The sequence below is a fragment of the Panthera tigris genome, chromosome B4 (assembly GCF_018350195.1).
Source record: "Panthera tigris isolate Pti1 chromosome B4, P.tigris_Pti1_mat1.1, whole genome shotgun sequence".
Taxonomy (NCBI): Eukaryota; Metazoa; Chordata; class Mammalia; order Carnivora; family Felidae; genus Panthera; species Panthera tigris.
The window spans coordinates 57,768,775-57,795,115 of record NC_056666.1 but is presented as its reverse complement, the minus strand read 5'-3'; the positions used below and the strand labels follow the sequence as shown (position 1 = coordinate 57,795,115).

Here is a 26,341-nt window from a genome sequence, read left to right as displayed (position 1 = left end):
TAGTTGAATATTAAAAATATAAAATTTCAGTCCAAGAAACTTGGGTTCTCACCATGGTTCTGCCACTATGTGATCATAACTAATCACTTATGTGAAAGTGATTTTCCTCATTTGTGAAAGAGATTTGGATGGAATGATTTTAACGTCTCTTGCTTAAAAAAGTCTGTGAAATCCTGACTTTCAAACTGGCAAAAACTGCTGGTTGACTTTCAAGATCCCATTTTTCCCTTTTCACTTGGTGTAAAAAAAAAAAGAAAAGAAAAGAAAAGAAAAGAAAAACCTCCTTGAGTTTCTAGTTAGGCACAAAGACTCCAGAATTAAAAACGGGTTTTCCAGCCTCATTTTCAACCAAGAAACAAAAGGGAAATGTTATCTGGGATTTCTAGGAATTGTCATGAGAGGGAGAGGGAATATCCATTTTTGCTTCTTCCTATTTCTTAGAATGTGACTCCATGAGGAGTTGGTGCCCCTGAACCGATGAAGCCATCCTAGACCTTAGGTGGAAGCAAAGGGCTGCGGGTGATGAAGCAGCGAGAGGAGACTGGGCCTTTTGGATTTTGTGAAGCTTCTCTACCATTTGGGGACTGCTTATTTCCAACTCTGGTTTTATATGAAAGAGAAACTATCTGGTTTTCCTCCTGCTTTTGGAGAAACTTAATTGATGTACACATACAGTAAGTATAAAAGCATACATATATACACGCATAACTACATGAACACAGACATATGATTTACATGTAAAGCCATGTTTCAAATAATATTTTAAAACCATCTCATCGGTAACATTTGATAGACAATTAGTAATTACCTTGGAGTTTAGAGAAGATGAGCGTCTTTTAATTTGGCAGTCATCTGAAAGGAAAAACGCATTTGCACATTTTAGGAATTACATATGCAATTTTTTGCAACAGTCTTAATTCTTTACAAAGAAGAGCAAAAGTCAGAAAATAAGACCCCAGAGACTACTGAGCAATAAAAGTATCTGGTTATTATTTTGTGATTCATAACAATTACCACTTTAATTGATGGAATTCAATCCTCTATGTCACTACAGATGTCCACAATGCTTACCCAGCACATAGGAGGCGCTAAATAAATGTATGCTTCATAAATGAAACTACAGATCAGAAGATTATCAAATGTGATTACTTTTTCTAGAAAAGGGAACAGATCATTAGAATAATTCTGTTCAGAAAGGTTCACACTATTTAAATTAAAACTTTATATAAACCTTATGTTTTAAGGTATTTTCCATGGTCTCAGATGTCTATTTTCCAATCCATCAGCCAGCTTACTATGCCACAGTCATTCCTTCTTTGAGAAATACAAAACCACTGTTGATGAAAGTGGCTCATTTAACCTACTGTGCTTTATGTGTGGAGAAAAATCCAATTCTAACATACCCTAAATAGGAGAACATTAGGTAAACTCGATGGGTTGTATTACATATATTCTTTCATGTCAGCAATCTAATTTAATGAATTTTTTGGTGTCATTACCAAAGAATCTTTCTGGTCTCTCAACCTGTTTTCTAAATAATATCTATAAGCATTTGGGCTACATAAATAACAGGAATGAGTTATTCTTCTAACATAACCTTAACCTAAAGTTTTTATATCAAAGACATAATAGGAATTTGTAAGAGAGAATGAAAGAGGAGAATGTTAGAAAAACATAACTGATACTATTAAATTTTTATTACCTTCATCTTCAAGAGGATTAAAAGACCTTTCATTTTGCAGAAGAACCTGTTTCAGTTCTTCTAATTCAGCATGCTCTTTGGCATACATTCTCTTCAGGTTTTCTACATGCTGAATCATCACTTCAACTGCTTTACTAACTCGGCTTTCCTAGTAGGAAAAAAAAGAATAAATTTACAGTGAAAATACTATTCTTGATATCCAGTTAAAAAATGGTGATTAGGCACATGCATTTATCTTTACTCCATCCCTAAATTCCCCTAAAGTGACAATAAAGGCATTTTTTTAAAGAAGGCATGAATACACAAAGAAAAATAGAACAGAAGAAGATATAATAAAATTTTGAAAGCTTGCTAGTAGAAGGACTAGTGATGAATGTCTAAGACCTGAAAAAGCTGAACTCTTAAAAAAAAAAAAAAAAAAAAGCAGTAAGCCTGCAAGCAACCTGCACTGCACCACAGAAAGCCATGCAAGCTCAGGATTTAAAGGGCCTCTGAAATTAAACTTGAAGGTAGGTATATAACAGAAGAAATGGTTGAAAATCTGCATAAAAAGTGATTAGATCCACATATCTCCTTACTCAGACCAGCTGAGCAACTTCCCTTCATCACTTTGCCAAAAGACCACAAAGGTTGAATATTTAGAGAGAGAGAAACAGCCTGTGGATTGGGCAGTCACAGATAGTTGATGGTTAATGAATCATACAGAAAAGAAGAGATTAAGCAAAAGTCTGTATACACACTAGATACTGAGATACCTAGCCTGATTTCTCCCTCCAACTTGCAAACACTGGCAGCCAGGCTTATACTCTCAAAGCAGGTGGTTGGAAGGTTTTCCTCTGAGGAATCTAACATAGCAAGATAAAAGTCTTAACATTACTGACATTAAGAATATCCCAATGAGACATCCTAGCTTGTGTGAAGCTCAGAGACAATGAGAACCTCCCCTGCCCAACATACACACAGCTCCCATTCAGCTATATAGTGGATCATCACTAATCAGAGAAAAGCCTCTAACCATGAAAGAGGAAAATCCGCACTAGAAAAGCAAGCTGGAGGAGATCAACTACCCAAAGTCTTTGAAGAAACTAGAAATATCGTCAGAGTTAAGATTAAGGGTTGCATCCATGAAATAAGAACAAGATATTAAAAAGCTGCATGTTGAAAATAAAGTTTGGGGATTAAAAATATGACAAAAATACATAACTCAAGAGAAGAGCTTCAAGGTAAGGTTGAGGAAATATCCCCCCAAATGGAGCAAAAACACTAAAAAGAGAAAAGAGATGAAAAAGGACCTGTTCAGGAGATCCAACAGGCAAAGAACAAGAACTCAAGAAAACTTAGGAAAATTCCACAGAATGTAGAAAAAGGAAATAATTTTTTAAAAAAATCTCTAGAACTCAAGAACTTGCCAGCTTATATCCACCCAGGGCCTGTACATGAAAATAAACTCATACCAAAAAAAAGGACAGTAGGGAGAAGAGGATATCCTAAAATCTTCTGGAAAGTAAGCAAAGGCATAAACAAAAGCTCAAGAGTCAGAATGGCATCAAACTTTGACAGCAACACCAGAAATTAAGAAGGAAATGAAACAATGCAAGAAAAATTCTAAAGGAAATTATCTCTAACCTAGAATCTATCACCCAGCTAGACTATCAATTAAGTAGGAAAATAAAAACATTTTCAGTTATATAACGTCTCGAAAAGTTTAACCCTCAGGATTTTTTTTTAAAAATTGAAGTATAGTTGACATACAATATTGTCATAATTTCAGGTGCATGATATAATGATTTGACAATTATGCATTATGCTTCATTCACCATAAGTGTAGTTACCATCTGTCACCATACATTATTACAATTTATTGGCTACATTCCCTATGCTGTACTTTTTATCCCTAAGACTAGAGCTTTGATAACTGTAGATTTTTACCCTTTTGTATATTCCTGCCTCCTTTGTTGTAGATTAATTGACCATATATACATGAGGGTTTATTTCTGGGTTCTCTATCCTATTCCACTGATGTATGTGTCTATTTTGGGGTAGTGCCATACTATTTTGACTGCTATAGCTTTGTAGTATATCTTGAAGTCTGGCAGTATGATACCTCTATCTTTGTTCTTCTTTCTGAAGATTGTTCTGGCTATTCAGGGTCTTTTGTGGCTCCTTATAAATTTCAGGATAATTTATTCTAGTTCTGTGAAAAATGCTGGTGGTATTTTGAAAGGAATTGCATTGAATCTATTGATTGCTTGAGGTAATATGGACATTTTAACAATATCAGTTCTTTCAGTCCATAAGCATGGACTGTCTTTCCATTTGTGTCATCTTCAATTTCTTTGTTTTATAGTCTTCAGAGTACAGGTCTTTCACTTCCTTGGTTAAATTTATTTCTAGATATATTATTATTATTGGTGCAATTGTAATGGGATTGTTTTCTCAATTTCTCTTTCTGCTACTTCATTTTCAGTGTATAGAAATACAGTTTCTGTATATTGGTTTCGTATCCTGCAACTTTACTGAAATTAATTATTAGTTCTAATAGTTTTTTGGTGGAGTCTTTAGGGTTTTCTAGATATAGTATCATGTCATCTGCAAATAGTGAGTTTTACTTCTTCCTTACCAATTTAGATGCCTTTTATTTCTTTTTCTTGCTAATTTCTGTGACCAGGACTTCCAGTACAATGTTGAAGTGGTGAGACTGGACATCCTGGTCTTATTCCTGATCTGAGAAGAAAATATTCCAGCTGTGTATGATGTTAGCTGTGGATTTTTCATATATGACCTTTTTTGTTTTGAGGTATGTTCCCTCTAAATCCCCTTTGTTGAGTTTTTATCATGAATGGATGCTGAATTTTGTCAGATGCTTTTTCTGCAGCTATTTAGATGATCATATGGTTTTTAACCTTCATTTTGTGAATCTGATGTATTTGCACATATCGAATCATTCTTGAATACCTGGAGCAAATCCCACTTGAATGTGGGGAATGATTCTTTTAGTGTATTACTGGATTTGGTTTCTAATATTTTGTTGAGGATTTCTGCAATTATGTTCATCGGGGATATTGACCTGTAGTTTTCCTTTTTTGTAGTGTCTTTGGTTTTGGTATCCAGGTAATGGTGATATTCACAGAATGAATTCACAGAGTTCATAGAATGAATTTGGAAGCTTTCCTTTCTCTTCTATTTTTTGGAATAATTTGAGGAAGATAGGTACTACCTATTCTTTAAATGTTTGGTAAGAATTCACCTGCAAAACTATCTGATCCTAAACTTTTTTTTGTTGAATGTTTTTTGATTACTGATTCATTACTAGTAATCCTATTCAGATTTTCTATGTCTTCCTTATTCAGTTTTGGAAATTGTATGTTTCTAGGAATTTATCCATTTCTCCTATGTTGTTATATTTTTTGATATATAATATTTTATAGTAGTCTCTTATAATCCTTTGTATTTCTGTGACATCAGTCATTATTTTTTCTCTTTCCTGATTTTGAGTTCTTTTTCTTAATGAGTCTAGCTAAAGGCTTACTTACCAGTTTTATCTTTTTAAGAAAACAGCTCGTTTTCATTGATTTTTTTTTTTTTTGCCTCTATTTCATTTATTTCTGGTCTGAGCTTTATTGTTTCCTTCCTTCTACTAACTTTGGGCTTTGTTCTTTTTCTAGTTCCTTTACGTGTAAGGTAAGATTGGTTGAAATTTTTTTGTGGTTCTTGAGGTAGGCTGTATCATTATAAAATTTCCTCTTAGATCTGCTTTTTCTGCATCCCAAAGATTTTAGACCACTGTATTTTCATTTTCATTTGTGTTTATGACTTCCCCTTTGATTTCTTTGTTGGCCCATTGGTTGGTTAGTAGCATATTGTTTAGCTTCCTAGTGTCTGTGTCTTTTCAAGTTTTTTTTTCTTAAAATTGATTTCTAGTTTCACACTGTTGTGGTTGGAAAAGATGCTTGATTTCAATCTTATTTATTGAGATTTTGTTTTTGGCCTAACATGTGATCTAATCTCGAGAATTTTCCATGTGCACTTGAGAAGAATGTGCATTCTGCTAGTTTGGGATGGAACGTTCTGTATATGTCCATTAAGTTCGTCTGGTCTTAATGTGTCATTCAAAGCCACTGTTTCCTTATTGATTTTCTGAATGGATGATCTATTCATCGATGTAAGTGATGTATTAAAGTGACCTCCTATTACTGTATTACTGTCAATTTCTCCCTTTATGTTTATTGATATTTGCTTTATGTATTTAGATGCTTCTATGTTGAGTGCATAGATATTTACTATTTTATATCCTTTTGTTGGACTGATCCCATTATCATTATGACCTTCTTTGTCTCTTGTTACAGTCTGTTTAAAAATTCTATTTTGTCTGATATAATATTGCTACCCCAGTTCTTTTCATTTTTATTTGCATGAAATATTTTTCCATCCCTTTACTTTCAGTCTATATGTGTCTTTAGCTCTGAAGTGAGTCTCTTGTAGGCAGCATATAGACAGGTATTGTCGTTTTATTCATTCAGTCACCCTATGTCTTTTGATTAAAGCATTTAAAGTAATCATTGCTACATATGTACTCATTGCCATTTTGTTATTTATTTTTTTTTTGTAGTTCTCTCTTCCTTTCTTCTTCTCTTGCTCTCTTCCACTGTGATTGATGATTTTCTTTAGTGTTATGCTTGGATTCATTTCTCTTTATTTTTGTGTATCTATCATAGGTTTTTGGTTTGTGGTTACCATTAAAATTTGTATCTAACATCCTAAGTATATAGGAGTCTATATTAAGTTGATAGTCACTAATTTTGAACACATTCTAAACAAACTACATTTTTACTCCCATATTTGGTGAACAGAAAGGAGACCAGTCTGGCTGGAGTGCAATAATTCAGGAAGATAAACTTAGGAAATTAATTTCAAGATGTAAGAGGGTAGGGGAATCATGTAGATCTTTTTAAACCATCATAAGGATTTTGGTTTTTATTCTGAAAAAAACTGAGGAGCCACTGGAGGACTTTGAACCAAAAAGAAACATGATCTGGCTTAAGTTTTGAAAGTATTACTCTGGCTGCTTTATGGAGAACAGATTATGTTGCAGGGAGTATTTGGTTTGAATGCAAACAGGCAGACCATTTAGAAAAATATTGTATTAATCTCTAAAACATAGAATGGTAGCTTAGATCAAGGTGGTAGCAGTGGAGAAAGAAACATGTGGTTGAATTCTGGATATATTCTGATGATAAATAGGATTTTCTGTAGCATTAGAGGTAGAGTGTGAGAGAAAGGTGTGGAGAATTGCTCCCAAGGATTTTCAATATGATAATCTGGAAGGGAAGTTACCCTTGACTGAGATAAGGAGATTATGAGTAAAACCGGTTTTGGAGAGACCATGGGCAGTTTATTTTTACATATGTTTGAATTGTTTGTCAAATAATATATATGTGTTGTTTGAATTGTCTGTCAAACATCCAAGTGGAAATGCTGCATCTGTAGTTAGTATATTCTAGTCTGGAACTCACAGCAATGGCTTAGGATAAGCATGTGAATTTTGGAGTCATCAGCTGACTACATAAGATGGTATGGGGATTGAAGAAGATGAACATCACACGTACAAGGATGGAGCCCTGGGCCCCACTGATGAGGCCTGGGAGAATGGTGGGACCCACACAGGAGCCTGGAAGGGAGTGACCCATGATGTAGAGAGAAAAAAACAGGAGCATGTGGTACCTAGAAGCCTAGTGAGGAGAGTACTTCCAGGAGGAGAAAGAGCTCAGCCATGCTGAATATAGCAGATAGGTTAAGGAAAATAGGTAGGTTAAGGCCAATTAGAGCAGATTTCAGTGAGAATGGGAGGGGACAAATTAGAGACCATGAGTACAATTCTGTTGAGGAAATTTGCTGGAAATGGGAGCAGAGAAACAGGGTGGTAGTCAAAGAAGAAAGGGTCAAAGATTATTGTATTTGTTTTTGTGTTTTTTTCCATCTTAAAGACACTATATATGTGTTCTCATGAGAATGATTCAATACAGTGGGGAAAGTTGAAGATTTTTGAAGGAAAATAGGGAGAATCAGACCCCAAGACTCTGAGTAAATTAGGAGGATGGATTCTGGTATACAGTTGAGATGGTTAGCCTTAGACAGGATTAGAAACAACTCATGTTTTGTACTGTGAAGGAAGGCAAAGTATGAGGGTTGAGATGTTATTAGGTTTGGAACTTGTGGCAGTTCCCTTCCAAATGACTCCAAGTTCTCTCTGAGGCAGGAAGCAAAGTCGTTATTTGATAGAGAAGATGGGGAAGGACATGATGAAGATTTGAGGAGAAAGGAGAAAGTGTGAAATTGATATTTGGAACAGATGATTTAGATGACTGTCCCTGGATAATGCTATTATGAGAGGGCTTTTTTTTTTTTTACATTTTTATTTGCATATTCCATTTTCCATTTTTTCCGTATTAAATACGTAAATCTTGTACAACACAGAAGTATTTTTAAAAACTTCTTCCTAGAAGTGTAATCCATAATCTCAGGGGAAATAGTAATTTTTAGTAGTTTCATCATAGCAAAAGAAACGGAGACAGATTACCTGATTAATGGCTCCAAGCATCTCAGCCCTACTGGCCACTCGTGCAGTGCACTGGCTAAGGAAAGTAATACTCTTCTCCAGCTTTTTAACAATTTCCTGGGCATGGTTGTCATCTTCACAAAGTGGTGTTAAAGACTGCACAGAAAGTAAAGTATTAAAATATATCCAACCCAAGTATTCAGCAAATGATTCTAACACTATGTTGTAAATACAAATGACAGTCACATCTCACTTATGTTGGTGGAAAGAGAAAAGAAGCAGCAAAGACCAATAATGAATGGTACTGAAATATTAATATCATTGTTGGCTATCAAACAGACTATGCAGATGTTCACAAAACTTTTTATATCTAGTATTGATCTCGTCCTTCTTTACTTCCTGAATTTGCCATTCTTTCGTGCACATTTCTGCCTACCACTTTTCCACTTACCAGAATAGGATATACTTAACTGGTAATGGTAGAGAAATTGTGCTTATGAATGAGTTGAGTGTATTGTATAAGGAGCATGGTTTGAACTTTTAAGAAAAGTAGTGAAATATACTACATTTAGATATGGTTCTGACTTATATACTTCCTCTTGTATTGATTACAAAGCATTATTGGGCAGGTTAGATGGGTATGCCTGCACTGCCTCATGAATATTTCTTTCAAACCTGTGCCCTTTCCTGATGGAAGACCATCCATTTCACTAGGGTAGAGACAGAATTAAGTGGACAGATTTGGAAACAAACAAGCCACTGCTTATTAGCTGTGTTTCCATGAGTGAATTTCTAAGACTTGCCCAAATCTAAAACACCATAAATTTTGTATATCATTAAAAAAGGAAAAGTTGTGTCAATAAAATTATAAGGCATCACTGACTATATATTGCATTGTAATCCTAAAAATATTATGTAAACATTTCTGTTTGTTCTTTCTTCATCTGCCAGATGGAGACAACTATGGGAATCCCGTTCCAGGAATACTGGGACATGAGTGGTAATATATGCAAATTGCTTTTCACACAGTAGATGCTAAATAAATGTCAGCCACTTCTGAAACAGAAACAAATGTGTGAGTTGCAGCTGGAGAGTTGCTAACCAACTGTAGTGGCCATTGTCAGACACATAGTTTCCTATTGTAGTTTAAATAACCACATTCATTTGGGAAAGGAAGAGCAGATGTTAGTTGTCAGCCAAACAAAATATGGTTTTACCAAAATTGAATCATGAAGAAATAGAAATTTTGAATAGAACAATAGCTAGTACAGAGATTGAACAAACAAAGTCCCCCAACAAAGTCCAGTAATGGTTGGCTTCATTGGAGAATTCTACAAAACATGGAAAGAAGATTAAAACCATTTTTCTACAAGTGTTGGCAAGGATGTGGAGAAAAAGGAACCCTCATGCACTACTGGTGGGAATGCAAACTACTACAGCCACTATGCAAAACAGTATGGAGGCTCCTCAAAAAATTAAAAATATAACTACCCTACAACCTGAAATTGCATTACTGGGTATTTATCCCAAAAATACAAACACACTAATTTTGAATTAGGATCCATGTGCCCCTATGTTTATTGCAGCATTTACAGTAGCCAAACTATAGAAGCAGCCCAAGTGTCTAATGATAGATGAACGGATAAAGAAGATGTGCTATGTATATTCTATGGAATATTATTCAGCCATAAAAGATGAAATCTTATTTGCAACAACATGGATAGAGTTAGAGAGTATAATGCTAAGTGAAATAAGTCAGTCAGAGAAAGACAAATACCATATGATCTCACCCATATGTAGAATTTAAGAAACAAATAAGCAAAGGAAAAAGAAGAGACAGAGAGAGAAACTGTTAACAAACTTATGGTTACCAAAAGGGAGGTGGGTAGGGGGATGAGTGAAATAAATGATGGGGAGTCGAATACACTTATTATTAAAAAAAAAAAAAAAAAGAACTTTAAGCAAACCCAGGGCTGTACTTGTGGATTAATTGAACATGTATAATTTACCACTGCAGTTTATATAACTGTATTTTTCTCATTCTGGTAAATAGGCATTTCCAGCTTCAGGAGAAAAATTAGAACATTTCTGCACAATAAAATAAGCCATCAGCCTATTCAACTATTATAAGTAAAAAAGTCTCGGTTCATACCACCACTGCTTAGTTTTGAAGTTGAAATAAGTTTCCAAGTTTAATTCAACTTTTCACCATTTACATCTATTTCTTTTTGTTCACATTTATTGCGTTGATTTTTTCCCTGTAATCAATTCCCTGTATTTTTTTCCTTGTAAACAATACTATTTTCTTATTCTAGTTTGATGCTACATCAAATGATATGAATGATTCAGAGAATGCCAATCTAGGAAAATACGTTCACTGTACTTAGGTAGACAGGGCCAAGAGCAAAAGATGGTGATGGAAACACATCAGGGTTTGAATGGTTTGTCACATGTTATTACTCGTAGGCTTTTGGATAAATTAGCCATTAATACTAAGTGACTGTTTCTCATCTACAAAATGGGAATAATAATACCTATTCCACATGTGGTCGTGTTACATTTTATAACAAATGTAAAAAAGCCTAATTTAGACCTGGGCAGGTGGTAGGGGTTCAATAAACAATATGTATTTTTTATGTTTTCTTATTAAAACTAAATTTTAAATCGCTAGTAGTTCAAAGGATTTGTTTCTATATGGGAGTTCATTTAGTTCTTAGTAATAGGCTATAAAATATTTAGAAACACTGGTTATTTGTCTCATTATGGCTTTATGGCAAATTTATTCAAATTTTTATATAGGTAGATAACCTGGGGGCATGTCAAGTGTGTTCAACTTGCTTGTGTCTTAATGCCTATATCAGAGTTTTGTTTGTTTTAAGCCAAAAAATGCCCTTGTGGGAAATGAAAACTTAATAAAATTGTTCATAAAATAAGTACAATAAATATTTAAAAAAATAAACAATCCGTCTAAAAGTCTTCCAAAAACCTGAAGAGGAGCAAACATTTCCAAGCTCATTCTTTGAGGCCCACTATTACTCTAATATCAAAGCCAAAGACCACAAGAAAATTACAGCCTACTGGCCTTTATGAATGTTGATGTAAAAATCCTCAACAAAATACTAGCAAACCAATTTCAATAGCACATTAAAAGTATTATAAACCATGACCAAGTGAGATTTATTCATTTAATGCAAGGATGGCTCAGCATATGAAAATCAATCCGGTGTGATACACCACATTAACAGATTAAAGGATAAAAACCCACAATGACCACCTAAATTGATGCAGAAAAGCATTTGACAGGATTCAACACCCTTGATAAAAATATTCAGAAAACTAGAAACAGACAAAAAACTATGTCAACCTAATAAAGGTCATATATAACAAGCCCACAGCTAACATCATACACAATGGTGAAAGGATCAAAATTTTCCTCTAAGATATGGAACAAGGCAAGGATGTGCACACCCTACCACTTCTATGCAACCTAGTACTGGAAGTCCTAGTCAGAGCAGTTAGGCAAGTAATACATTAGAAATCCACACTGGAAAGGAAGAAGTAAATTAATCTCTGTTCATATATGACATGATCTTATATATAGAAACCCCTAGATTGTTATAACTAATAAACAAATTCGAAAAGATACAGGATACAAAATCAACGTACAAACATCAATGGCATTCACATACACTAATGATGAACCCAAAAAGAAAATTAAGAAAGTTCCACTTATAATACCATCATAAAAAATAAAGTACTTATGAATAAACCTAACAAAGGAGGTAAAAGACTTGTACTCTAAAAACTACAAACATTGCTGAAATTAAAGAAGACACAAATAAAAGGAAAGACATCCTGTGTTCATGGATTGGAAGACGATTTTCTTAAGATGTCCATTCTACTGAAATCTGCCTACAGATTCAATGCAATCCCTATCAAAATCCCAGTGGTATTTTTTTTTTGCATAAATAGAAAAATTCATCCTTAAACTGATATGGAATCTCAAAGGACCCCTAATAGCCAAAACAATTTTGAAAAAGAAAGAGCTGAAGGACACTTTCTGATTTCAAAACATACTACAAAGCTATAATATGGTACTGGAATAAAGACAAAAAACAACAAGGATGCCAAGACCCAGTGGAAAAACTGGATATCTTTTCATGGAGGTCATCAAGAAGATATGACCACCAGTTGATCTATCAGCTGGATCCAGGTAATCAGAGGTTATTCACCCCCTTCCTGTCCTTGAAATATGGCTTCCCCACTCTGAGAAGCTGCCCCAAGAACACTGCCTTGAAATAATGATGTAGTGCTGAGATCATTTGGATGGTATATATAACAACCCAGTAAAGCCTCTATATAAACTTAATAGATTTGGTGGGTGGCTGCAGAGATCTACTTGTCTTGTAGCCACCAAAGACAAGCGCATATGTAAATTTCTTTGCTTATTAAACCTTCCATCTACCAACTTGGAGCGACCTGCCTTTTCCTTCAGTTTCTCCCTGCCCTCTGAATATGAGGGCTAGTTTCAGATTATGTCCACGAAGCTCCTGAGGATCTTGCAAACCAACAATATCCATATCCGTACCCATATCGATGTCCACATTTAATATCCATATCAAAAAAAGTGAAACTGGACTCTTATCTTACACTATATACAAAAGTAAACTCAAAATGGATTGAATAGGGGCACCTGAGTGGCTCAGTTGGTTAAGCATCAGACTCTTGATTTTGGCTCAGGTCACGATCTCACAGTTTGTGGGATCAAGCTCTGCATTGGCTTCTGTGCTGACAGTGTGGAGCCTGCCTGGGATTCTCTCTCTTCTTCTCTCTCTGCCTCTCCCCTGATCATGTTCATATTCATATTCTCTCTCTCTCTCTCTCTCTCCCTCCCTCTCTCAAAATAAACAAACAAACAAACAAACAAACACTAAAAAAAAATGGATTAAAGGGGCACCTGGGTGGCTCAGTAGGCTAAGCCTCCGACTTCAGCTCAGGTCATGATCTCATGGTTTGTAAGTTTGAGCCCCACATTGGGCTCTGTGCTGATGGTGTGGAGCCAGCTTAGAATTCTTTCTCTCTGCCTCTCTCTCTGCCCCTTCTGGGCTCACACTCTCTCTCTCTCTCTCTCTCAACATAAACTAAAAAAAAAAATGCATTAAAGATTTAAATTTAAGACCCAAAACTATGTAACTTCAGAAGAAAACAGGGGAGAATCTTCATGACATTGGATTTGACAATGATTTCTTGGATATGACACCAAAAGCACAAGCAACAAAAGCAAAAATAGACAAATACTGCTATATCAAGTTTAAACACTTCTGTGCATCAAAGAACATAATCAACAAAATGAAAAGGAAACCTATGGAGTAGGAGAAAAAAAACCATACATCTTATTACAAAATTGTCAAAGGACTTGAATAGCCATTTTTCCAGAGATGGTATGCAAATGGCCAACAAAGAGATGTATGAAAAGATGCTCAATAATACAAACCATCAGAGGAATGCAAAGCAAACCACAATAAGATTGCATCTTGCACCCATTAGTATGGCTACTATCGAAAAAGCAGAAAATACCATGTTGGCCCTCATGTGGAGAAATTGGAACCCTGGTGCGCTATTAATAGGATTGTGAAATGGTGCGACCACTAAGCAAAACAATATGATGGTTCCTCACAAACTTTGAAATGGAACTCCTATTCCCACTCTGGGTAGATTTCTAAAAGAACTGAAAGCAGGGTGCCAAAGAGGTATTTGCACACCCATGATCAGAGCAGCAATATTCACACTAGCCAAAGATGGAAGCAACTCAAATGTCTATTGATAAATGAATGGGCAAACAAAATGCAGGATACGCATATAATGGAATACTTATTCAGCCTTAAAAAGGAAGGAAATCCTGTCACAAGCTAAAACATGGATAAAGTTTGAAAACATTATACTAAGTGAAATAAGTCAGATACAAGAAGACAAACACTATATGATTTTACTCAGATGAGGTATCTGAGGTAGTCAAATTCATAGAAACAGAAAGTAAAATGGTGGTTACCAGGGGCTGAGAGGAGGGGAAAAGCGGGGTTGTTTAATGGGTACAGAGTTTCAGTATGCAAGATGGGAAAGTTCTGGAGATCTGCTTTGCAACCGTGTGACATACTTAACACTACTGAACTGTATACTTAAAATGGTTGATAAGGCAATTTTGATGGTATGTTTTTTTACTACAATAAAAAAAAACAGAATATGGTTTCTAAATTTTTATTTTTCTTTTTCCAAAAATAACCTTCTTAATTTTCCAACCCATCTCTATATTTATGGTTATTTCACAAAATGGAAAAATAGTAGTAGTTGTTACCTGTCTACCTACACAGGGCTTGCCCATCATCTGACAAGACTAAAATCAGTCACCATTCTTTTTTTCAGTTAATTAAATGGAAATAGACTTTTGATTCTCTTCTTTGAAGCTTAAAATTGATATTATCTCCTATTGCTCAGTTTCCTGCATGATGATTCTTCTGCCTGAAACCTATGTGAACATTTGGAGAGAAGGCAGGTGACCCACAATGATTTTAAGAGGCATTTTTTTTTATTGCTCATACTCTATTAGCAATCTTTTATTTTAGCCTGATCCTGAATTCTTACTTCCTCTAATTCACATCTGAGTCAGGCAGGGCTTGGTGCCTGGTATTGGTTTTAGTCATAAAAGTAAACTCCTATGTAATTTTGAAAACATTATTAACAATATGACCAGATGTGTAGTCCCCAAATGTTAGGGTTCTCACCTCTAACAGCTTTAAACAGTTAGTGATTTCTTTCTTCAAATTTTCTTCTGCCAAGTCTCGTGATCTTTCTTCAAGCTTTACTCTTTTCTCCAAGGTGAACCAGTCACACTTAAATCCCAAAGATAATCTGAGAAATTCAGCCTATTGTCAAAATAATGTGAAGGTGAGGGGAGAAAATTGGTTGTAGTGAAATATTTCAACTTAATACTGGATTATGCTGAGTCATTACTTTCTCCTCCCAGCAACATAATGCTGGCATACATCGGCTTTACCTGCACTTAGTCACTGCCAAGGTAACCAGACACCAAATGTATGACAGCTTGTCATAGACTGTATGAAGTGACAATAGACAAGGGAGTCAGAAACATTTTTTTTTTAACTTAAAGGGACAAAACTCACCTCCACCTCCTTCTCATTAGCAGAAGTGCTGTAGGATAAGAAAAAAAAAAAAAAGTGTTCAGGGGCGCCTGGGTGGCTCAGTTGGTTAAGTGGCCGACTTTGGCTCAGGTCACCATCTCATGGTCTGTGAGTTTGAGCCCCGCGTCGGGCTCTGTGCTGACAGCTCAGAGCCTGGAGCCTGTTTCAGATTCTGTGTCTCCCTCTCTCTGACCCTCCCCTGTTCATGCTCTGTCTCTCCCTGTCTCAAAAATAAATAAAATGTTAAAAAAAAAAATTAAAAAAAAAAAAGTGTTCAAACGTAATTCAATAGAGAAGCAAAAAATGTGAGCATGCCATATGAAGAAGAACTTACTTGTCACTTTGTTTAAAGTTAACCGATTTCACAGTGGTTACAGGGAGAGAGGAAACAGCAGCAACTATTAAAAGACAATAAAATATTATTGGGTTATAAAGGCTTAGTGGAAGACACAATCAAACGTCCCCTCTCCACTACAGGCATTTCATTGACGTATAGCTGAAATAACAGCCAGCAAATAATGCAGTTTCTTAAATATAAGATAATGTTATGTTATGCTATTGGGATCACAATGACATTAAAATCATTGGCTCACACATCATCGTGTGAATAGTCTGAAACCTGAAGAGGTCTCAGAGTCCAATTGCTCTCTTTGCATTTGAACGTTTGACTCGATCCCATGGCTAAATGCACACCTTCCTCTGGCACCTTGGTCCTTCTTCAGATCAAGGCTTTAACAGCAGCAGGAGTAGTCATTGAAGTAATAGTAGTGGTATAATAGCATAATAATAATAATAATAATAATAATAATAATAATAATAATAATAAACAGCAACAATAAACATGGTATCAACCATCTGTCACAAGTTTACTATGTGCCAGTCCCAAAACAACGCTCTTTACATATAATGATACTCTTCATGACTTCGCAAAAAGGATATATTAGTTATGAAGAGTATTAGAGATGGAAAAAACCTGGTTTAAGTTCCAGCTTTGACCTTTATAGCTCTGTGACCCGGAACAAGTCACAACTTCATCAAACGTGTATAAAGTAAGGATGATATTATTTTACGTTTTTTTTTTTTTTGTTTGTTTGTTTTTTAGTAGACTCTAGGCATGCCCAGTACAAAGCCCAACACAAGGCTTGAATTCATGACCCTGAGATCAAGACCTAAGCTGAGATCAACAGCCAGATGCTTGGGGTGCCTGGGTGGCTCAGTTGGTTAAGTGTCTGACTTTGACTCAGGTCATGATCTCACAGTTCATGGGTTCAAGCCCTGTGTTGGGCTCTGTGCTGATAGCTCAGAGCCTGGGGCCTGTTTCAGATTCTGTGTCTCCCTCTTTCTGCCCCTCTGCTGCTTGCTTTCTCTCTCACTCTCTCTGTCTAATGAATGAATGAATGAATGAATGAATGAATAAAACGTTGAAAAAAAACTTTAAAAAAAGTCAGAAGATTAACCAACTGAGCCACCCAGGTGCCCTTATTTTTCTATAGCAGCTTTTATGAGAACTTTGCCAAGCGTTTTCCACCTGTTTTATACCTAACTTATTCAATCCTCGGAGCAAACCTGTGCTAGGTACTGTACCATCCAAAGTCTACAGGCTAGGAAACTGAATTGCAATTTACCTATCTAATACAAGTGAATATTTGGGGGAACTAAATAAAACTCTGCACATGAATTCTCAATAAAGATTAATTTTTTTTCTCATCATTTCCATTTTACAGATGAGGAAATTGACACTCAGGTTAAATATTCTTCCAAATCTGCTAGTCAGAGAATGACCCAGTGTAGAGTCTGCTTGACTTCAAAGCTTCAAATCTATCCTAATGGAGGTGAAAGGGGGAGCAAAGCATATTAGCACTTATTTTTAAATACTTAGTCTCATTCACTGTTGGATGGGATAATAAAAAAAATCTCAAAGTGGAGCTTAGAATTTACTACCAACACTGGCATGGTTCTTTGTTCACAATAGTGTAGAAGCTATTACAAGTCCTCTGGAGCTTAATAGTTAATGTAACATAAATGTGGCTTTACAAAAATGATACAAAATGAAGCAAGAGTCAGTTTTATTGGCTGATTTTATCTAGAGATGCAGAATTGTAGGCACATCTTTACTCAGAAAGATTTCACCCATAAAAATATAAGCAAGGAACAAAAGTTCACATGGGGTTTGGGAGAGAACATTCCTTACCTCCTGCGGCACATTCTTTTCTATGCTCATCTATTGTTTTTGGTTCCTCTTTAGCTTCCTAAAATCATAAAGAGATTTTATTGCTGTACATAGAGTGGAAATCCTTCATAACCAATCATTTCCCAACTTCCTGTCCTCTCCTAACCCTACTCTATCAAAAACACTGTGATATTCAAAGAACTGAACTAGGGGTTAAGAATAAAACAGGACTAGCTCTAAGGGGTTTTCCAATGTAGTTGAGGTACACAAGACAGAAATAGATGAATAGTGATACAAATTACCACAAGGCAACCACTAGGTTTGATTGTCAAATAAATGAGAAGCGAATAAATAAGTGCTCTACAAAGATAGGGAGACACCATGGCTTCAGAAGCATGGCAAGTCTCTGCAGATGAGAAACATGCTGGAGCTTGATGGAGAGGTAGGACTGGATGCATGAAGAGGTGGGGGTGATCTAGGACTATCACATGTAGCTTTCTAGATAGGCTGTTGGGGAACTGGTGGCAAAAATAGCAACTAGGATTGTGTTACGTTAGGCTTTTACTCCGTATAAATACATTTTAAGGTCACTGGCCAGCTATCCTACAAACATATCTATACAACAAGATTTACCCTAATTAGAGGGTTGTACTATACTGCCTGGGAAAATCTAATGGGAAAGCAATAGGTATAAAATCATTTTTATGGTGACAATTATTCAACATTCTCAGAAATTTTCCATAAAAAGCAAGTCTATGACAAATTTCCTTGGTAGAGCCATTGATACCATGTCATGTAATTTTTAGATAATTGAAGCTAGGACTTTGATAAAATGTAACAAATGCAGTAATAAAGGTAAACCTCTGGGTCATTCTTATCAACATTTAAATATTCTTAAGTTTTCTGAATCCTCCCTCAACACCCTAATCTCTTCCATCTGTGGCATCTTCTTTCTCTCCTCTCCCTTATGGCCATGCTTCTTCTGGGAAGAATTGTCCATAGTTGCAATTTCCAGTTTTTCAACTCCCATCTGTCCCTCCACCCAATACTCCAAGAAAACTGCCCCTTCCAGTTATCAGTGAACTCTCTATTGCCAAATTCAATGGAAATTTTTCAGTCTTTATCTTACTTGACCTCTTTGTGGCATCTAAAATGATCTACAATCCCCTCCTCCTTGAAGATTTTTCGTTCCTTGGTTTTCATCTCCTGATGTCCTCCCATTGCTGCAGTAGCTCCTTCTGAGTTTCTTCTGTCATTGCCTTCTTTTCTTAGATAATGGAATCATCAAGAGTCCATTATTCTCTGTGTGCTCTTCCCGCCTGCTCTTTCCAAGTCTCCTTGAAAAATCTCACCCACATACTTTTTTTTTTTTAAGCTGGTAACTCACAAATGTGTGTCTACCCCTAAAAGTCCGAGGAATGAACTTATGAATATAGATATACAGCTGTATATGTAATCTTTCAGAGTATTGATGTCTCCCATCAACCTGAAACTTGACTTGAACCAATCTTATTTTCCCCCCTAAAGTTTACCTTTCTTACTGCCTCCCTCTTCTCATGAAATCCTATTCATTCTGTTGGATAAGCCACAATCCTGAGTATCTACATTTTCCCATGCACCCCCCACACTTACCCTGGTTATCAGTCACCGTGTCCTATAAACTCTGTCCCTTAAATCTCTCCCAAATTAGTCTTTTATCCATCCACACCAAATTCATACTATCCTCATCTCTTGCCTGAATTATCAATGGCATCCTAACCAGCACCTCATCTCCATGACTACATTTTCTAATTCTAACCCATATTTTAAAGTTTATTTCTATCTTGTCTTGAGATGAGAAAAAATCTTTTTCTCAGAAGACTACCATGAAAAATTAGAGGACTCAAATATTCCTCTATTATTTTATAAGGGGCAACCACTTTTGGCATGTTTGCTAGCCAACACTACACTCTATATACACTTCACACTACAAAGGATGATTTCAAATCACATATCCCATCATTCCACTCCCTTCAGACTAGAATACTATAAAGTTTTTGCCCACCCTATTGCCTCAAATGTATTTATGCCACAACCATCTCTCAGCTTGAGTTAGCTTTTGTAAGTCTCTGTTTCTTAAAACAAAATGGGCCTAACTAAAACAATGTTTATATACTGAGAAAACAATGTACACACACACACACACACACACACACACACACACACACACACACACATATACGTACATACCTGTATACATACAATACAGAGGGGGACTAATACATAAATAAGACCCTTGAGGAAACATGGAATTGGATCAATAGTCTACAAGTTACTCTCCAATAATTATAAATTCATACCAGTGGCAATGAACTTTCTCTTTAAGGAAAAGAACTTTTTCTGTAAACATTTAAATAATGTTGTATAGCAGTTTTCCAGGTTCCTGGATAGCATTCAATACCATTCACAAAGTACCTCCTCCATGACACTGTCTGGCCTCCTAACCCAAGCATTTTTCTTTTACATCACTAACCACACTGCGTAATTGTATATTACTGAGTAACTGTATGTTTCTTCCCTTAATTAGAACATGTTCTCTTAATTAGAACAGATCTTTAAGGTAAATATTACTGTTTTATTTAACCTTACTTATTAATACATTTGTTTACTTAAAAGTCCTCTATTGATAGATGTTTAACATGTTTCCAGTAGACCTTTGATGAATAAGTGAGTGAGTGAATGAAAAAACAATGTGGAGTAAGGAGGTCCTAGCTCTAACTCTATTGTGTGACCTTGGACAAGTCACAGGGACTCTTGGGCACCAACTTCTTAATCAATAAAACATTGATGTGATTAAATTCTATTAACTTAATATTTTGAAAGGATAAAATGTGCTTTTAAGAATATTTTACAAATTTAAAGGGACAGTTCTACCATCGTACTATATCATTACTTTTATTGCCAACACGCGTGTCTTTCCTTACCAGATTTAATGTGGTTTTGTCCTCACTCACAGAGCCTTGGGGTGCAGTATTGTCATGAGCTGGGCTCTTGCCTGTGAGAGAAAGGGAACACACTGAACAGTTGCCTGAGCAGTAACAAGTGAAAGAGGAAGAAATAGTGAGGGTGGCAATTGTGAGCAGACTAGTAAGTGGCAAAAATCTTAACATGTGAGACAAATTATATACTATAAAACTTTAAACGTGTCCATTGATTCAAAATCAGGTCTAGAGCAGCTAAGGTTCCCAAGAAAGCTAGCCCTATAAGATTTCTTAATAGAAATTAATATCTGTATGAATGGCCTTCAAGTAAGTTTTTAAAATCTTTTTTAAGGCTGCTTTTTTTTTTTTTTTTTAAATCAAACACATTACTAATATACTTATAGAAACTGGATGAAGGAAGGTTGAACAACCAGTAACTTAGTAGCTTTCTAATAGCTTGACAAACCGGTTTTTAAAAATTGCATATGTAATACTGATAACCAAGTATGATATTCTTCCAAAACGTGGTATCTTTCTAAAAAAGAAAATCATCAAACTAAGGAATGAAGGCACTATAAATGTATGCCATTTCTTTTTGTAATTTCCTTTATTTTTGTGTACTTTATTCGTACTGAAATGTACTTGATAATGATTTTCCTCTTTATATGATCCATTGTCTTGAATTTAGTTCAGTGCAGGCACAAAGGTCAGCAGCTATAAATAGGTTGTGTTTCTTTTTTAAAAAAGGAATAAAGTATGTATTATATTTTTAAATTTTACATGGAAATAAGAACAAAATGAAAAATCTTTTTCCAATGAAATTTCAAGTTTTTGTTAACTTTTACTTTATTTTTTGTTTTTATTACTTTTTAAATATATATATATATATATATATATATATATATATATATATATATATATATACACACATACATACATACATACGTGTGTGTGTGTGTGTGTGTGTGTGTGTGTGTATCTCCAAGTTAGCATATAGTGTAATAATGATTTCAGGAGTAGAGTCCAGTGATTCATCCCCTATATATAACACCCAGTGCTCATCTCTATTTTATTTTGGAGAGAGAGAGTACGACCAAGGAGTGACAGAGAGAGAGGGGGACAGAAGATCTGAAACAGGTTATGTCCTGAGAGCAGCAAGTCCAATGCAGGGCTCAAACTCATGAACCACAAGGTCATGACCTGAGCCAAAGTCAGAGTCTCAATGGACTGAGCCACCCAGGTGCCTGATGTTTTCATTAACTTTTAAGACAGAGAATAGATTCATATGGTCCATAAATTTAAAAGTGTAAACTGTTATGGTGAAAATTATCCCTCCCATCCATGCCTGCCAGAAACCTACTTTCTATCTGCATAGACAATGTTATTTTTTTCTAGCCTTTCAGAGATATTTTATGTATACATAAAAAGTTCTTCTTGTCCTTTTTCACCACAAAATTTTACACACAATATATAATGTTTTATATTTGTTTTTTTTAAAGAGACAATAGTTATTTGATATCCTTCTAAGGAAGTTTCCTTATATATGTTTATGGATTCATATTAGTATTCCATTACATCGAGATGCCAATATATATTAACTAGGCTTCTTTTGATAGTTAACTTGTTTCCAATATTTTGTTATTATAGACAATGCTGCAGTAAAGAAACTTCTACAAGTTATGTGTGTGCTTAGAGCTATAGGATAAATTCCCAGAAACCAAATTGTCTTATCACAGTATATGTACATTTAACATATTGGTAGATATCAGCAAATTCCCTTCTATATTAATTATAATAATTTGCATTCCCTATAGAAATGCATGAGATTTCCAGTTTTCCCCACAGTCTAACCAACAGAGTGTAATAAATTTTTTGCATCTTTGTCTCCATGACTAGTGAAAAATGGTACACTGATGTAGTTCTAATTAAAATTTCTCTTATTCAGGGGGGTGCCTGGGTGGCTCAGCCAGTTGGGCGTCCAGCTTTGGCTCAGGTCATGATCTTACGGTTCTGGGTTCAAGCCCCGTGTTGGGCTCTGTACTGACAGCACAGAGCATGGAGCCTGCTTCAGATTCTATGTCTCCATCTCTCTCTGTCCCTCCCCTGCTCACACTCTGTCTCGCTCTCTCTCAAAAATAAACACTAAAAAAATGTTTTTAAATAAAAAAATAAAGAGGTGCCTGGGTGGCTCAGTCAGTTTAAACGTCCGACTTCAGCTGAGGGCACGATCTCGCGGTTCATGAATTCAAGCCCCGCATTGGGCTCTGAGCTGACAGCTCAGAGCCTGGACCCTGCTTCGGATTCTGTGTCTCCCTCTCTCTCTCTACCCCTCCCCTGCTCACGCTCTGTCTCTGTCTCTCTCTCTCTCAAAAATAAATAAACATTAAAAAAAATTAAAAAATAAATAAATAAAATTAAAAAATAAAAATAAATTTCTCTTACTCGGTCTGAAGTAGAATATGAAGATATTCTTCAGTTTAAGTAAGGAATAGATTCCATTTCTACAATTTACAACTCCTTTAGTTTAGCATCTATATCTGAACTGTCCAGTTCACACAATAGAATGAATTTTCCTTGACTGATGCGTTTGGGGTGAATGGGAGCCTATGGACTTCCGTGAATGTTAACTGCAGTGATGGTTTAGTGGGAATGCTTGAGAATCACTACTTTGTTTTCAGACTCAAAAAAGGATCCAACATAGTATATAGTTAATTCTTTTGCCCCCTGAGTGAACCATCACAAACTGGCCCCTCCTTTTAACCAAATAGATTCTAATGGGGATTCTGAGAATTTCCTAAGCAGATGAGTCTATATCTGTGCCACAGTTGAGACCCAGTTGTATCCAGTCAATCTTTGCCATTAGGAAATATTTAAGCCCTATTAAAATATATTGTAAGTTTTGCTCTATCTACAGAATTGGGGGAAAAAATGGCACCTCTTGGACTTCTTCTCCCCAGAGTATAACCTCATTTTTTTAAATAAAATATTACTGAACTATGAGGATAGTTAGTCTAGTGGCTTACAGGTTTGCTTACTGTTTTAGAATGGAAACTATATTTGAATATTTCAACTCCAATAGCTTACCTGTGATCTTTATCATAGAAGAAGCTGATCCTGTATCCTCCTCTTTCTCACAGAGTGACTTACGGACAAGGTCACCAGAAGCCATATTCAAAATTTCTGACCCAGAATCTATCAACAGGAAGAAACTAACAGCATGAACACTATGCAAAAAGAAATTATTTGCCTATGTTCTTTTCATTTGCACTCACCTCAGCAGGTCACAGAAATCAAGCTTCTAGTTATAAAACTAACACTCTATTTTTATATCTTTTCCAAGTTCACTCACCACTTGAAGTCACAGTACTCTCTGTGGATGAAGTGTGTCCAGGAGATGATAGTGTGGAATATTCCCTGTCAAATGAGTAGAGAAGACATTTTGGAGTGTCAGGTCCAAAGATTTCCTTAAAAATTAACAAAATATGCATTCTAATTCACATATACAAACAGGCAAACCTGGACTGTGGCAGGCTCTCAGGATACAAGCATTCAACACCATTCTCCTAAAGACAAAAAAAAGGAGGAAAAACAAGTTTAACAATTTGACATTTTCCATTCTAGAGAGGTTGTTTTAAGCAAACATTTTCATAGAGTTTTAAACGAACCCGTATTTACTTTGCTCTTTTTGAGAGGATATGGGAATGGGATGGTATAGTGCAGGCTGATATACATACTTCCTCAAAGTTGTACTTGCAAAAAAAAATCCAATTTTAAATATACTTACAAGTTCAATATTTAAAGAATACCTGATAAATTCTCGGGCAAAACAAATTCTAAACTTAAAGGGCAGATAGAGTTTATTTCATGAACTTAAGTTGTCTTTAAACAGAACATTCTATGTGGGCGTAATAAAATATTTCTATTTATGGAAATGTTATTCAACCTAAAACTTTTGACCTGGTGATTTAAAAATGGTTTTCTATTTTCTAGCTAGACAAATCATACATTTTAAACTTAATCCCATTCTCAAAGATCTGAGGGATTACATCGACGTCACCACCTACTACTCGGCGCTCAAAAAGAGCTTAACAAAACTGTAGTCCCAGCCTGTCAGGGCAAATGCCTGAAAGTCTTATTTGAACTTCTTAATCTTGATCAGGATTTCCTAATTTGGGGGGAACTTGAGGACATTAGGGTTGATTAGTTCACATGCTCTCAAATAATGCAGTAGGAACATGGGTTACTCTTTAATAATACGTTTTTCTGATAAGTATATTTTCATTCTTATTTGGTTTATGTGGGAAATAAAATATTGAAAACTGAAACCATTCGAAAATACCAAAAACCTGCACAGACCATGCAAAGGTGAAGACACTTACATATTCTATAATCAAACAGAGAACTTATTAACAGCCACAACCCAACAGGTTTCAATGGAGGGATATTGTATATCACACCCAGTATTTAGAGTCTACCCCAGATAATATGGACTATAGTCACAGAAAGGTAAGGATTTAGTAAGAGTTTGCTGAATATGTAGTTATGCAATGCAATCACAGCATCCAAAATTTACAGAAGCCCTTTTCATATATCGTCTCCTTTAATTCATCTAACAACCTTATGAAGTGGGTTTTAGCAAGAAAGTATTTACTTATTTCAGGCAAAGAAAGTAAATCCAGTGAATCAAGTAATTTCCCAGCAGTATTCAGAATAGTAATGTAAGCTTCCAAATCCAGTTCGGATGAAATACAGTGTCCTCTCTACTGTAAACAGAACTGTCTCTGAGATACCCTAACCCAGGCTGTTGGTGAGGTACAGACTTGCCAATTATTGTTTTAAACAGGTAGATGATTTAAACATAAATGTTTACAACGTTCACCTAAAATGTTTAGAAATATCCACAAACTTGCAAAGCTAGAATTTATACCTAATCCTCTTATATATCAATGTTGAACAATCTTCCCTATTTCATTTTGTCTCTGCTTTAAATGCCTTTGGGTCAGATCATGCGTGCCTGAAGCCTCTCATGACATCAGCTTGATACAATTCAACAACCTTCATCAAAGGCCCACTTTGTCCCAGGAACAGTGACAGAGGCCGGAGGCACACTAAACTACAGTTCTTGTCCCACAGGAGTTTGTAGGCCAGTCAGGAAGACAAATGCCTAAACCAAACCATAAATTACAGGCAGCATTGCACCGAGGAAAGTAATATGCACAAAATAGACTGGGGTCATATTTGAATTACATTTTTTTAAATGTCTTTATTTTTGAGAGAGAGAGAGAGAGAGAGAGAGAGAGAGAGAGAGAGGGAGAGGGAGAGAGAGAATGAGAACGTGTGCAAGGGAGGGGCAGAGAGACAGGGGGAGGAGAGAGAATCCCAGGTAGGCTCTGCAGTGTCAGTGCAGAGCCCAATATGAGGCATAATCTCACCAACCAAACTGTGAGGTCATGACATGAGCTGAAATCAAGAGTCAGGCACTTAACTGACTGAGCCACCCAGGTGCCCTGAATTACATTTTGAAGAGAAATTGTACCTTATACCCTACAGGTAAATGATGATATCCCCATCATTAAAATAGTTAATAGATTGTATTAGCAATTATTACATGCTTATTTAACTATATTCCAATATACAGGTAAGAAATGAAGCTATAAAAATAGTAAAATATTAAATATCCTTCAGTTTTATTGAATATCATACTTCATAAAAGTCAACAAGGATTCATTCCTTGATAATTTAAAAATCAGACCCCCT

The 26,341-nt window shown here is 35.6% G+C and overlaps 1 protein-coding gene across 3 annotated transcripts in view; it reads right to left on the bottom strand.

The window, feature by feature from the left end:
• Positions 1-26,341, bottom strand: part of IRAG2 (inositol 1,4,5-triphosphate receptor associated 2) — a 129,345-nt gene that overhangs the window by 4,669 nt on the left and 98,335 nt on the right. For all 3 annotated transcript variants that reach the window (XM_042991966.1, XM_042991964.1, XM_042991965.1), the window contains 11 exons: positions 24,101-24,147; positions 23,934-23,998; positions 23,669-23,776; positions 20,588-20,658; positions 17,646-17,703; positions 15,789-15,852; positions 15,437-15,464; positions 15,038-15,178; positions 8,280-8,414; positions 1,703-1,850; positions 809-852 (listed from right to left, as the gene is read on the bottom strand). In XM_042991966.1, coding sequence (XP_042847900.1) covers positions 809-852; positions 1,703-1,850; positions 8,280-8,414; positions 15,038-15,178; positions 15,437-15,464; positions 15,789-15,852; positions 17,646-17,703; positions 20,588-20,658; positions 23,669-23,776; positions 23,934-23,998; positions 24,101-24,147 — 909 coding nt within the window. The remainder of the gene's footprint in view (positions 1-808; positions 853-1,702; positions 1,851-8,279; positions 8,415-15,037; positions 15,179-15,436; positions 15,465-15,788; positions 15,853-17,645; positions 17,704-20,587; positions 20,659-23,668; positions 23,777-23,933; positions 23,999-24,100; positions 24,148-26,341) is intronic.